At 28.0% G+C, this 14,111-nt stretch overlaps 3 protein-coding genes across 5 annotated transcripts; 1 reads left to right on the top strand and 2 right to left on the bottom strand.

Annotated features, from left to right (window-relative positions):
• Positions 1-823: 823 nt before the first annotated feature.
• Positions 824-3,400, bottom strand: LOC111035874 (phenylalanine--tRNA ligase beta subunit). The gene is made up of 11 exons (XM_022317688.1): positions 3,242-3,400; positions 3,130-3,185; positions 2,910-3,064; positions 2,777-2,843; positions 2,412-2,678; positions 2,172-2,351; positions 1,933-2,108; positions 1,585-1,873; positions 1,312-1,522; positions 1,092-1,250; positions 824-1,009 (listed from the first exon to the last, which is right to left on the bottom strand). The coding sequence occupies exons 1-11, from the start codon at positions 3,297-3,299 to the stop codon at positions 858-860; spliced, it is 1,770 nt and encodes a 589-aa protein (XP_022173380.1). The 5' UTR covers positions 3,300-3,400; the 3' UTR covers positions 824-857.
• A 982-nt stretch (positions 3,401-4,382) lies between these two features.
• LOC111035864 (caseinolytic peptidase B protein homolog) lies at positions 4,383-9,174 on the bottom strand. Of its 2 annotated transcripts, none has more exons than XM_022317670.1 (10): positions 8,554-9,174; positions 8,219-8,264; positions 7,959-8,152; positions 7,666-7,892; positions 6,878-6,992; positions 6,635-6,813; positions 6,412-6,573; positions 5,388-5,535; positions 5,089-5,300; positions 4,383-4,740 (listed from the first exon to the last, which is right to left on the bottom strand). In XM_022317670.1, exons 1-10 carry the CDS (start codon positions 8,807-8,809, stop codon positions 4,507-4,509), a joined length of 1,773 nt encoding a protein of 590 aa, XP_022173362.1. In that variant the 5' UTR covers positions 8,810-9,174; the 3' UTR covers positions 4,383-4,506. The 2 variants fall into 2 exon arrangements, with proteins under 2 accessions (XP_022173362.1, XP_022173363.1); XM_022317671.1 differs by having other exon boundaries at positions 8,219-8,333; positions 8,554-8,669.
• Positions 9,175-9,336: 162 nt separating this feature from the next.
• On the top strand, positions 9,337-12,640 carry LOC111035865 (pre-mRNA-splicing regulator female-lethal(2)D). Of its 2 annotated transcripts, none has more exons than XM_022317672.1 (5): positions 9,337-9,862; positions 10,224-10,360; positions 10,575-10,756; positions 10,823-10,977; positions 11,784-12,640. In XM_022317672.1, exons 1-5 carry the CDS (start codon positions 9,718-9,720, stop codon positions 12,335-12,337), a joined length of 1,173 nt encoding a protein of 390 aa, XP_022173364.1. In that variant the 5' UTR covers positions 9,337-9,717; the 3' UTR covers positions 12,338-12,640. The 2 variants fall into 2 exon arrangements, with proteins under 2 accessions (XP_022173364.1, XP_022173365.1); XM_022317673.1 differs by having other exon boundaries at positions 9,337-10,072.
• Positions 12,641-14,111: the final 1,471 nt, after the last annotated feature.

Below are 14,111 nucleotides of genomic sequence, written 5' to 3'. Positions count from 1 at the left end.
ATTATTATTATTATTATTATTATTTGACCTAATATGCACATATTATCGCATCAAATATATTTTACCAATGTTAATAAAAATTTGTTTTGATGTTTAAACACCCAAGTGTAAGGTCCTTCCCGTGTAATTACGATAATAGTTATCCAGGGACCAGGGATATTTATTCATTGTGGGTACATTTTTGGCAGCTGGTGTTTGAGGTTTATTGCTTAAGGTTTGTATCAATATAAATAGATGTTTGACGTATAACTCAAAATTAGACAGACATCAACGGCATTAAGCCATTCTATTGGTTAAACTATAATGTAATGTAGCCATAACTGCAACATTTAAAACAAAAATTTAAGGATATTAGAGAAATTAAATTAATTTGTGTATGATCAATGTTAGTATGAAAAAGCAAATTTTTATGTGATCTATGTGCTTTATTATTTAAGAAGGTAATATTAGTTCCCGAGGTAATTTACTGATTTATTATATTTTCCTAATCTGAATACATCAAATTGTTTTTTCTTATACCTTGTGTTATATGTTAAAGCAGTCAAACTAATTAATGATAAGAATATTAACTTTAACATGTACACATTGTATGCATTAAGTAATATTTTAAAAGTTTATCAATCATAAATATAAAAACCTTACAAAAAATAATTTAACTAAACAAAGTTATTAAAATTTTTTTTTTTTTGGTAATAAAATGTATAAAAAAAAGTTTATTTGTTTTAGATTTAAATATTGTATCAACTAAAGTTTTTTTGAATACTCAATCATATTTTTACAAGTGACAAGCTCATTACAAAAACTATAGTTAAAATAAAACCAATTTCAAAAATAAATAAACATTTTATTTATCAATTTTACAAAAATGGTTCAAGATTGAATTCAAATGCAGAACATGGCATGGTTAGTTCATATGCAGAAATCACTTCCGGATGCAGAACACCCATTAATCCAATGACATTCCCTTGATAAATTATTTGTGCACAACGACCAGGGAAGTAAGTCTCATCTGAAATAAAAATAATTAATGTCATATCAACACTTCATGTAATGCAAGCTAATATTTATTAATTATTATTTAATATGTTTACCATTAGCGGCTTTTATTTGATAGGTATTGCCACTTTCGGCAGAAAATTTTATGTCTAACATTTGCATTATTCGATCCATGAGGCCATGTACAATTTCAAATCCAGGGGTTTTACCATAATATATGGCTGACACATGTCTTTCATTACGGGCACCGACTTCTACAATGATAGATAAACAGTTAGCAACCTTACCTTATAAATATTGCATGTAATAACTTACCACTGGTGACATCTTTAAATACCACATCTGTTACTTCAAACAATTTCATAGGCAAAGGCATTTTTTTATTAGCTGAGGTTGTTTTCAAAAGTCCAGATAAAATATTAGTACGCGCAACTTGGAACTCCAATGTTTTTGGGTTACTTATGCATACAGTTCGTTGAGTATCAAATGGTTTCCGGATTTTTGTTGAGACATCATCTTTTGAACACTTAAAATATCAAAATATTAATTAGTGTCTATAATGTTCAAAATAATAACTCACAAACTTACTAAGGAGAACGTTAGTACTTCATTGAAGCCACAATACGCTATTTCATTTCTGATCTTATCAGACAGAGAATTGATTGGCAGTTGAGAGCCTACTGTAGTTGTTTTTGGTAATGTTTTGGGTATATTGTTATAACCATAAGCAATAGCTACATCTTCATATAAGTCACATGCATGGATAATGTCATGTCTAGTCGGTGGCACTTCAACGACAACCACATCAGATTCTTTCAAAACAGCCGATTTCAAACACATGGAAGATAAGGCAGAGGACAGGTTGTCTAAATTTTCACTACAAATTACTAATTTTAGTGGGTATTCTTTATATCTGTACTATAAATGTTATAATACCTTATCCCCAAATATGAGTTCACTTTTTTACGATTCACTGTTTCTTTGCGATATTTCAATTCTGGGTACAATTTTACAGCCCCATCTGGGTACACAACTTCACACCTTTCTGCTGTATACTTATTAGAACAGTATTTACTGAACATACACAAAACTGTGTCCAAAACAATATTGGCCTTAATGGAAAAAAGAATTCATCAATTTTACAATAACAACATTGAAATAAGAGATGTACATACTTTCTTTAAATCAGTTGCTGTGCACTCAATGAAAATATTTTTGGTTTCTAAAGTAATCCTAGAATGATGACCATTAATAATTGGTGGCATTGATAGTACTACTCCATTATTATCTGTAATGACTGGATACACGCTGCTATCTTTAATTATGCTCAAATATTGTTTCAATTGAGCATGTGTCTAAGGAGAAAAGTCAATTAAATGTCAGATTTATAGTAGCCTCTAAAATGTTTTATTTACTGAATAAATATCCATTAGTTCTGCAGCACTGTGAACTTCTGTTTGATTCAATGCTCTGAATTTTATATCCTCTGGTGACAGAGCATCATACGTGAACGGTCCTTGAATTGTATCTAAATCATGAGTACCAATAGCAACAAGGGATCGCTTTCTACAAATATTCTGATGTAGTTTGTCTTGCAAGTCTATGAAACTGGCATATCTTGCTGAATTTAAAGTAACATCTCTCAATACGGCTGCGACAACATATGGCCGAATTTGTTTAGTCTACATTAACAAATAAATGTAAGTGATGTAAAAGCAAACACCTAAATATGATTAATCATTCAAATCAATTTTCATATCTATAATAGAATTGTACTCACATTTGATTTAACAAGTACTTTTAACGGTTTTTTAGACTGTATGACTTTATAACGTGGTAATTCCATCCTAAAATGATTTAATAAAATGTTAAGGAATTCATGATATTAAATAACAAGAAATTTTTTGATTTACTTATTTTGGAACACAAGCAAAGCATCCACTAATCCTTCTAGACATAACAAATCATAACGGTTGGCTGGTATGTCAATTCTGTAAATTGTATCATCAGAAGCGCCTTCAGATTTACACTCGCTTTGTTCTTTGGAGACCATTTGCTTTTCTGAAGTCTAAATTTGTTCACTTCGTAAAATATAACATATATTATTTGAATAATGATAAAAAAAACACTCACCACCTCATCGAGCTCCAGTCCATACGAAATGCACAAATTGTCGAACTCTTCGTCGGCTGGAAAAAATAATATATTTAAAACATAATCAATCAGATGTATTGAAAATAATTACTGTAAGTCGTTCCAAGCGCCTCAAAGAGCAGATCCCTTTTAATATTGACTGTCGGCATTTTTCGGTTTAATATAACGTACGAAAAACAACTAAAATCCTTAGAGCATGGACGTGCGCCGTGCGGTGTTTTAGAATTTTTTTAAATTATGATATTCTATTATTCTGTGATATAATTCTTGTTTTGTTATTATCATTTATCAGTTTATCACGTCGTGTTCATACGTATCACGATTAAAGATATATCTTTAATCGTGATACGTATACCGTTCTTATCACACTCAATAACCATTATGTTACCGTGCCTTCGATAATTCAGCGCTGCTGTATCGCTTAGTCAGCAATTTTAAATTGTCGTTTTTTAATTCAGCGCAAAACTACGCTGCCTGTGATAGATGGCATCACGATTTAAGATGTAAAAAATATATTATTTTAATTTTTGCCACTGAGATAAAGAATAAACTAGGTTGCTAACTGTGATAATACGTAAAGCCACCAATTAAAATCTGTCTATATTAAAATAATATTTAGACATACAAATATTGATATTTTCTTTATTTCGGGTAGGTACTTACCTATTATATGAGTTAACATTTACATTATAATATTGAAATCAGCTTCAACCGGTGTATAATATTAAATACATGATTTTTTTTAATTGCTTTGTAGGTAGGGAGATAGGTAGGTTATGAGTTATAACTTGTGTTACTAAATACAATTTTAATTCTCACCAAAACATTGATTCTTTTTTTATGTATTAAGAGTGTCTTGATTTTTATTTATCTCAACAGAATATTGGGCCTCACTGATTATGCTCGAGTGATGGCCCATGGAAAGTTAACAAAAAGAGCAATATTATACTTGAGTTTAAAATTTAAATACTGTTTTGTATAAATTTGTAGAACTGTATTCATTCAATATTGTCAGTGATAATTTTACCATAGCAAGTCTAGTTTTGGCAGATGGTAGATTGTGTTGATCATAACTCATGTCATTGGCAAGAATCTTCTAAAGCCATTGTCCAATTTTTTTAATAATGTGCTTGTGTTTTATTGTAAAAAAATAGCTAATTATAATGATACTATGATTAGTAAGGAAAAAACAAAAATTAAGGTAATAATATTTTCAAAATAATATAATCTCATAATTAGTTATCTTATTTATTCATATATAATATGAGTAACTGAAGAAATAACAAATGAAATAAAACAATATCACAATCAAACAGAAATTAGGTACTCTTTTCAATATTTAAGAGGTTATTCCTATTAAATCTTAAGGAAGATATTTCCGTGATCACCTTTGGTAATATCTGCTTCAATTTTTACAACAGTGTTCTTTTTGAGCAATCCTTTTTCATGAGCTTTAGCTAGTTGAGATACAACAGACCTTTCTACTTCATGTTTAATTGACCTTGCACCGTAGTTAACATCGTATGCACCAATTATAACATGTTCAACAGCACTGTCCCATTCAATTTGTATGTTATGTTTCTTCAAAGCCTGAAAAAAATTGAAGTTAAATTAAATTTGAGCCGGACAGGAAATATAGTTCCTTATTATACACTATAGGTCTATACACGTCCATTTTATGTGTAAGTACCCATGTATTAGTGAGTAAAATAAAATTACACTTAATAATAATTATTTCATATTTGTTATAACCGGAAGAATTTTATTCTCCACCAAATTTTTACTTTCTATAGTTTACTACAAAATTAATTTTAATAATTGTGTGGAGTAGTTTATAATTTAGATTAAAAAACAATACTTGCATAAAAACGGAGATGATTCAAACTACTACTTTAACTATTCTAATCCTATTAATCATCAGAAATATTTATGACATACCAATTCTTGCCAATATTGCAATTCTCTTTGGACAATAAATTTCAATTCCATTTCTGAAAATGGTAGGAAGTACACCACTTCATTAATACGACCCAAAAATTCATCTCGTTTGAAGTGTTTTTTTAAAATAGGTTTTACAATTTGATCTTTGAATTTTTTGGAGATAAATGTTACAACCTCTTCACGTTTTTCAATTTTTTTATCGGATAGCCCTAAATTGAATGATAATTATAAGCAGTATTAAATATAAAAAAAAATTTAAAAATTATAAGGTATGAAAGGAAAATAATGATTCTCACAACTATCTTCTATAAGTTTATTTTGACGTTGCTCATTTCTTAGTTCTAAGGCATGCTCTGCAATTTCACTACTAGCTAAATTTGAAGTCATAACAAATATGGCATTTTTGCACACAATCGTTTTTCCTTTACCATCAGTTATACGGCCCTTTATAAAACAAATTACATTCACATATACATCATATTCAAATTATACATTTAATTACCCTTAAATTAAAGATAGATTATAGCTTATTAATTAATTGTAAAATAGAACACATTTAAAATAGATCTAAAAAAACCATTCTTAAAAAGGATTACTATTTTGGGCTATAACCATTCAAGGAATATTACTTGGTAATGAGATAAAACAATAAATGTATAATATAAACATTACTATGGCTTGCATATAGTCATATGACTCTATAGTACAACATTGGGGTAGACAGACGGGTGGAAAAAAACAATAAAATAGTAGATAATTTGTGCTTATGAAGTTGTGAAAACATAGCAAAAATAAAGTACTAAAAATATTAAAATTGGAACGAAATAGAAGGATATTTATAGCTACTTTAAGGAATAATGTTCTATCTGAATAGAGAAAAATACAAACTAGATGAAATAAAATAGACAACAGAACATTAGAACACTTAACTATTTAAAACCAATTCAAAATTGTAAAGGTATTTAGGTTGAATAGTTATCATCCGTGACTTAGACACAACTGTCAAGGCTTATCCTAGTACAAAAAAACAATACAGATGTGTATATGGAAAGTGAAAATAGTTTAAAATCTGCAGATATTAATGCATTATGCTTTTAAATGATTAAGTGATAAGTTGAACGAAAGAAACAAAATAAAGGTAGAGATTTTCAACCAATAACCTAGATGTCTAGGCTTGTCTTAAAAAAAAAAGAAAAACATAATTAATGACACAGGGTAAGTGAATAGTTAAGTTATTTAAATAAATGCTATTTATAAAATAGCCATACAGTACATAAGTGATATCACATTATAAAAAAGTTTAGTAAGTATTTATCTTACCTCATCAAATAGTTGTAACAATATTGTCAATATGTCTGTATGAGCTTTTTCAACTTCGTCAAACAATACTACAGCATTTGGATTTTTAGCTAACTGTTTAGTAAGATAACCACCATCATCATATCCAATATACCCCGGTGGAGAGCCAATCATTTTGGCAACCTATTACATAAAAATCATTCATAAATATGTATAAGTCTTAATCCTGTTTTTTTTTACAAACCTCATGTTTTTCTTGGTACTCAGACATATCAAGTCTAATGAAACCATCTTTGTTGTTTTTGTGTAAGTAACTAGCAATCTGCTTAGCCAATTCTGTTTTACCAATTCCAGATGAACCAAGGAACAAAAAAACTAATGGATGTTCATCATCTGTCCAACCATTTTCTTTACGTCTGATAGCTAATAAGTAATTAAAGTATAATAATAAGCAATAGGTAAAAAATAAATTTATTATTCATTCAACCTGAGGAGACTTCATTTATAGCATTTTCTTGGCCAATAATTTTTTGCTTCAATCTTAATTCTAAAGGAAAATTTTTTCGTATTTCTGCTTCCTTCTTATTTTTAATAAGTTCAAACTGAAAAAAAAAATAGTTATTATTAAAACTCAAAAATATGATACCTATAATAATAAGTATATCCAAAAACCATTTTTTAAAGGAATCAATATCATTTACTTTTTTTATTATTATTTATTAATTAATTAAAACTACTACCATTAAATATTTTGTCAAACAAAAAAATAGAACAGTTGAGTATAGGAAAAAATATTAAACATATCATTTTAATCCACTACACATATACTTAATTATGACACAGCTTATAATTTATGATTGATTAACAATTATTATTATATCATTAACTCAAAATAGTTTGCCAATATCTGCTAAAACGTCTGTTCTATTTTCAATTCTGGTAAAACATATTGAGAGTATAAATTTAATAAATAATTATTAAATCTTAATACATTTTAATTAATAATAAAAGCTATTTATTACATAATGAACAAAAAACTCAAAATAAAAAATAAATTAATATTTGGGTTTAAGACTAGTATATTGGCTAGTGGAGATTTAAAAATATAATCATTAATTAATTAACTATATAGTTTATTAATGCATAATACAAATAAGCGGTTACAATACATAAATGGTAAGTGTGTACTGTGTGTGTAAGAAGTCAATAAATACTACAGGGTAAAGAATATTTTGGTTTTCGGATATCTTTACTCAACAATACATTAAAATATACATCGTTTTCATAATCAGCAAGTAGTTCATAAATTGTTATGTCAGTAACCAAATCGATAGGTTTATGGCCAGACACCGATTTTAAATTGGGATCAGCTCCATATTCCATTAGAACTTTTAATGATTCAATATTATTTAATAATGCAGCATAATGTAAAGCAGTAAATCCTTGAAATGTTGCATTAACATTGAAATTATGTATAAAATGATTTTCTCTTATTGATATAACTGAAAAAAATAATTATATAATATATTTTATTGTTAAGAATGCAAAGATTTATATTATGTATTTACCATCTGAAGGGTGTATGTTACGTTTTCGAGCTACATTTATACAGTTTGAAAAACCATCACTCAAATTTGGATCTGCTCCAGATTTTAATAAGACTGCCAAGTGCTCATGTTTGTTATTCGCTGCAGCCACATGTAAAGGAGCCCATCCAAATAAATGAAGTTTATTAGCTGCCTTAGAATTATCTTTTAAAAATCTGAAAATAAAATTTAGAATATCAAGTTAAAATGTCAACATTTCTAATAATAATGAAGTAGGTTACTTAGTTAATTCTTCTGCTGATCCCTGGTTTATCAGGTCAAATATATCTACAAAAATACAACCCATCAGCTACATCTGAGTTTTTTGTCAAAACATTAGTTGTTTAATAACTGTGTCTGAAGCATTTGTTTATTGGATAAAAATGTGTTCAGCATTAGAAATGATAATAATAATATTTTTTAATCAATTTTTTTTAAGGCAACATATTTTAATCAATTTTTAACATTTTGTCAACAAAATGTATTAAACAGACATTATATTTATTTGTGGTAAAATTAATAAAATAAAATGATTCAAAATTGCAAGTCAGTACAATAATAATAACTTTTAACTCACTTTGACTATCGTACCCAGCGTATAAAAGTGAAATTGCTAACAACCATTTCCAAGATGGATATATAGTAGTAGTAGCATTGGTGTTGTGGAGCAAATGGTCACCAATTCCATGTATGTTTGAACAGTGGACATTTGGATAATTTTGATATTTTATACTTTGAACACTTAATTGTCGACATATTTTCCGCTGAACAAGATATTGAACCCGTATATACTTCAAGTTTAGATTTCTATTAAAAACGTTTCGGATACTCATTTTACTATCTGTTTATTTTGGTTGGTCGGTAGCACAACAACAAGAATTGAATAGTTTAACAAAAAATAAGAAACTAGCAGATTGTGAATTGAACTGTGAAGGCTCATAAACTACCACAATAAAGCACAGAATAAAAGAAATTATACATAATTTTAGCTGAAATGAAATTTCATCTACTCGGTGGAATGTCGTGGAGTATTATATTGTGCATCATGCAGTCACTACAGAAACACAGAACGCGAATAATTAAATTATATTTTAACTATATATTTATCCTTTATATAATTATATCTTAATCCATTATACATCCACAGAACGTCTGAAATCTGAATATCAGAAATATCAAATAATAATAATTAACTTATATCAAGCGATCTATGATTATCTCAACCATGATGATTAGAGGAGAATGGAGCTGATATCTCAACATAACCGTGGTCCAGGGAAAAACTGAGTGATAAGCACTTAACCTCAACATAACTGCGCTAATTGTACCAACTTCTGAATAGTGAATAGTGAATATTTATGTTGTTGTTCTTAGTTCGACTTACTTCTGAGTTCAAACCTCTTGAATCTTGTCTAGTATAATATAGTTTGGTTGAAATCAAAACAAGGTTTTCCGATTTGTTATTTATATTTTAAATTACTATTTACATGTTACAACTTACAAGTAACACTTTTCTGTTCTTATGAAATGCTTTTCCAGTAAATTCAAGTTTCACTTGCTTTATTGTGAACACATAATATGTAACCCCCACGTATGTTGTGTTTGATAGATGAACCGTGAATTCACTGAGAGAATCGTCCGTTTGTTAATGGAAGTGTCTACTTGTTTCGTTTGAAGTGTTTTCATAACTACTCTAATTGAGCGTTTTATATACTATTTTGGTGCGACCTTGTGCGAAAATATGGTCGAAGAAAATCGAACAGGTTTTGGACAAGTGGACATCGTTGATGATGACAATATGGTCCGATTGCCGCGGCAGCGTATTGTCGATATGTATAAAAACGCTATGTCGCGCGTTCGCGTTTTAGAAGCAAAGGCGAACGAAGGTACTATTTTCTCATTGCGATATGCGAAATGCATAGAAAAATTACATTTTCACATTTTTATTTACATACTTTATACGAAAAAGTGATAAACAATCAATTTACATTTTACGGTTACTTATATAAAAAACAAATTTATGATTTTGTTGTTATTCGACATTGACTGCAAATTAAGCTTTTTCCTTCAGACTGTGGGTATTTTACCTTTTAAAGGTAGGTCACTACAAAAGTGTTTTTTGGGGAGTTCATGTTCGTAAGTAAAAAAACATGTTTGGTTTGTCTCAATCGATCTACAGTTGAGCACCTATTAAATCTCATTATTATCTAATTGACATGATCATTTTGAAATGTACAATTTTTTCAGCGACAATATGTATTAGGTGTAACCTTTTGTGTGACAAGAGAGAGCGAACAGACCAAGAATTTCGCAAATTAGTTTTACGTGAAAAATGTTTGCTAAGAAAATTGACTATTAAAGAACAAGAAATACAAGATTATGCTGTTAGTATTTCGACATAATATTCTGTTTATAAATTAATAATTTTTATGATACATGTACATTTGTAATATATAATTATGATTTTTTATTTCATATGTATCACATTTATTTAAATTTTTAATATTTAGATAATATGTAAACCAATTTATATTTATAAACTGTGATTTCAATTAATTTTCTAAAAATTCTAAAAAAATTAAAGTATTAATTTTTCAGGCACAATTGTCAGCCATGCGAAATTCTATTCAAAACAATTCATTATCTTCACTCAAATGTTCACTACAAGATCCGGCAGTAAACCTTTTAATTCAAAAATTACGACAAGACCTTTGTGCTACAAAAATTAGATTAGAAGAAACCCAGAGAGAACTGAATGCCTGGAAATTTACACCAGATAGGTGAGTTGAGCTTAACATTAGTTTAAATTCTAAAATAAATTCAAAATCAAATAAAAATGTTGGCAGTAATACTGGAAAGAGATTGATGGCGAAATGTCGTTTGCTGTATCAAGAAAATGAAGAACTTGGAAAAGTAGTAAATAGTGGCCGAGTAGCTAAACTTGAAGGTGAATTAGCGTTGCAGAAAAACTTTGGTGAAGAAGTTAAAAAATCACAATCAGGTAAAAGCTGAATAACAAATATGTCTTCCTGTGTTTTATTTGTATTCTTTAATGATTTAAAATTATTAGAGGAGCGTTAAAAGTTTTGGTTATACAATGATTTGTGTTTTTTTTGGAATTGTTGAAAGTTTATAATGTAGTAGAAAATATATTCTGATATTTAACTTTGAACTTTGAGAGAGGTGTCTATAATTATCTCTAGTTATTTGAAGTCATTAAGGTCTGCTCACAATTGCTTTTATTCGGGGTCATTCTTTTAGAAACGGGAGAGGGGAATTACTTAATTTTGTTTTACTACCCCTTGCACAACTGTAATTTCAATTGAAGATTTTTTGGAATATTTGAACTAAACAAAATTCAAATTTATGTGATTCATATAATATTTTTGATTCATTTAAATCTCCAAGATATGATAAAAAAATGTAATTATACTTTCATGATATTAAATAATATAACAGTGTAGCCATGGCATTCTACATAATACTAATGTTTTTTTTAATTTGAATAAATTCACATAGTAACATAATAGATGAGTATTATTTAATGCCTATAATATATTAATTGATTCAGTAGATGTTTACAAGACTAACAAATACCTTCTATACCTTTAAGTCAGGTAGTTTGATAATATTATAATTCTAAATGTAATAACATAAAAATCAAATTTTATTTTATTTTATTATTCATAAAATTGAAAAATTAATAAAGCTACAAAGGGAGGAATCATGTCCATAACCCTCAAAATATGTCCCTGTTTTTTTATTGTATACAATAACTAAATTATACATTTATTTTATTTTTACTAGAATTGGATGAATTTTTACAAGACTTAGATGAAGATGTAGAAGGAATGCAGAGTACTATATACTTCCTACAGAATGAACTTCAAAAATGTAAAGCTTCTGTTCAAAATACTAACAATACCGAAAACAAAGAAACTAATCTAAAATCTATTGTTAACGGTATTAAAACAATTGATGTTACTACAACAGAAATATCTCCAAAATCAAAAACTGATGTACCAACTCAATTGGTCAAAACTAAACCTGATAAAAAGTCAAGTAAACACAGCAAACCAAAAGATACTAAGCAATCAAGTGACAAAAGTAATAAGCCCAAAGTAAAAAAAATACAACCAGCAGTAGCAGAAGGTACAGATCAAAGTGGGCTACCTCCTAAGATACATAAAAGCAAACACAAATCAGATGGAAGTAAAAATGAAGATAAAAGAAAAAAGTCTGAAAAAAGGCCCCATAGCAAAGGCGAAGTAGTTCATAAAAAGTCTAAAAGTGAGCTTCCCAAAAGTACTGAAGTTAAGACTCCCGTTGAAGTAGTTAATGGACTACCTAATGGTTCATAAATATTGTTATTTTAATGTTATTTTTCTTTTATCAATGTTGAATTGTTGGTAGAAAATATCTATTGAATTATTTTTCAACGTTATTTTTTTATGTTTAGGTTTGAATAAATAATTTTAAAAACGATATTCTTATTGAAATATAACATAAGAATTTTTATACTTAAATATTTAGAACAACATTTTACATTTTGACTGTACCTAACTATTTAAGACTTAAAAATATGTGATTACTTATTCAATACAACCTTAATTAAAGCACCGAGTTATTGTTAATGGCTTAAAATAAATGAAGGTATAAAAAAAGGCTTTTTAACACTTTAATGAATAGAAAAAACAAATGCAATGCAATATTTTCTATTTTTTAATTGTTCTAGAACTATCAAGTTTTTAACATAATTTATACATACTAGTTATACTTTTAGATTTAATATAAAATGATTTAATACCAAAACATTTTAAAATCAATTTTTTGTATAAAAAAGAGTATATAAGGGTTAGTTTTTTAGCGGTATACATTATACAGTATTTAAATGAATTGGAAAGTGAGTAGCTAATTTAAAATGTATTATATTTATTGCAGTGCAGTTTCTTTAAATATGATATAATATAGCTAGGTAGGTATAGCTCTTTTATCATGGACTAAAAAAAAATTCCAAAAAACGCTTAAAATCTTTTAAAATATGACAGATATTCCCCTTGACATAATATTTAGTTATACAGATCATGATCATGGCCCTACAAAATTGACTTGTGCATAGCAGATCATGAAACATATACAAATATATTTAACAATACTATAAACCATACTTGCATACTACATAAAAATTTTACATACAAATTCAATGAGAAATAGTGTATTCTTTATCGCGTATTGGAATTCCATTAGTTATCAAAGTGTAAAAACCATACTATTTTTATTTTATTTTTATTTTACATTATTGTGCTGAATTTCTAAAAATAGAAATTGCTTTCATTAATTAAAAGTTCAACCGATTTTAAAATAGTTTTTTTCCCATATTAATAATTAATTACGAAAAAATAGTTATTTTCCAAATTATTAAAAAGTTATTTTTTATAAAATAAGATTTTTAGCTTATTTAGAATTTTTTTATACCATGTTAAAAAGTCTTAAAAATCAATAAAAGGTACGCGGGGCCCTAGACAATAATCTTACCTTTAAATTTTTTAATATGTCAATAGTTCCATAGAAATGTATACCGTATATTACTCATCCAAATATAATATTGTATTTTTTCAAATATTTAAATAGACGCTAATCTGCCTCGGTGTTTATTTTTTCGGATTTCGGTTTTGAGTACCGGCATTGATTTTTTTCGATAACGATTTCAGTTTTTAACGGTTCCAATCGGTATCCAATATCGATTTCATGCACTGCTTGGGCGAATCAAGTATATACACTGAAATAGTATAAAAAATGTAGGAAAACAATGTTGAGATTTTAATATCTATAAATCAAAAAATAAGTATACATAGTTTTCGTTTAAATTTGTATTCAAGTCCTTCTACAAACGCATGCACACCAATCTTCGCAATTACCGCAATCCCTTGATTTCAGAACTATCTATCCCCTCTATTCCTGGTGACCCCAGAAGGCGACTAAAACGAACGTGGTGTCGTGATTTACTTTCAGACTAACCTCCACCAACACATGTCATGAAGTCCCATCAATGGATGGTCTCTTCTCTCACGCCCCCTGTCTGAATTTTTGTAAATAATTGTAATTATCAACCCGTTGTTTATTACCTTATTTTCA

The sequence above is a fragment of the Myzus persicae genome, unplaced genomic scaffold (assembly GCF_001856785.1).
Source record: "Myzus persicae strain clone G006 unplaced genomic scaffold, MPER_G0061.0, whole genome shotgun sequence".
Classification (NCBI taxonomy): domain Eukaryota; kingdom Metazoa; phylum Arthropoda; class Insecta; order Hemiptera; family Aphididae; genus Myzus; species Myzus persicae.
Note: the sequence above shows the minus strand (reverse complement) of the source record. Positions and strands in the feature narration are given on the sequence as shown.

Excerpts from the sequence above, each read along its gene's own strand:
- LOC111035865 (XM_022317672.1), top strand. The coding sequence starts at position 9,718 with ATGGTCGAAGAAAATCGAACAGGTTTTGGACAAGTGGACATCGTTGAT. Across the intron at positions 10,361-10,574 it reads AAGAAATACAAGATTATGCT|GCACAATTGTCAGCCATGCG; the intron begins GTTAGTATTTCG and ends TTAATTTTTCAG. Across the intron at positions 10,978-11,783 it reads AGTTAAAAAATCACAATCAG|AATTGGATGAATTTTTACAA; the intron begins GTAAAAGCTGAA and ends TATTTTTACTAG.
- LOC111035874 (XM_022317688.1), bottom strand. The coding sequence starts at position 3,299 with ATGCCGACAGTCAATATTAAAAGGGATCTGCTCTTTGAGGCGCTTGGA. Across the intron at positions 1,874-1,932 it reads AACTCATATTTGGGGATAAG|TGAAAATTTAGACAACCTGT; the intron begins GTATTATAACAT and ends AGTAATTTGTAG. Across the intron at positions 1,010-1,091 it reads TCAAATAAAAGCCGCTAATG|ATGAGACTTACTTCCCTGGT; the intron begins GTAAACATATTA and ends TTTTTATTTCAG.
- LOC111035864 (XM_022317670.1), bottom strand. The coding sequence starts at position 8,809 with ATGAGTATCCGAAACGTTTTTAATAGAAATCTAAACTTGAAGTATATA. Across the intron at positions 6,574-6,634 it reads AGTACCAAGAAAAACATGAG|GTTGCCAAAATGATTGGCTC; the intron begins GTTTGTAAAAAA and ends TTTATGTAATAG. Across the intron at positions 5,301-5,387 it reads TAAACTTATAGAAGATAGTT|GGCTATCCGATAAAAAAATT; the intron begins GTGAGAATCATT and ends CATTCAATTTAG.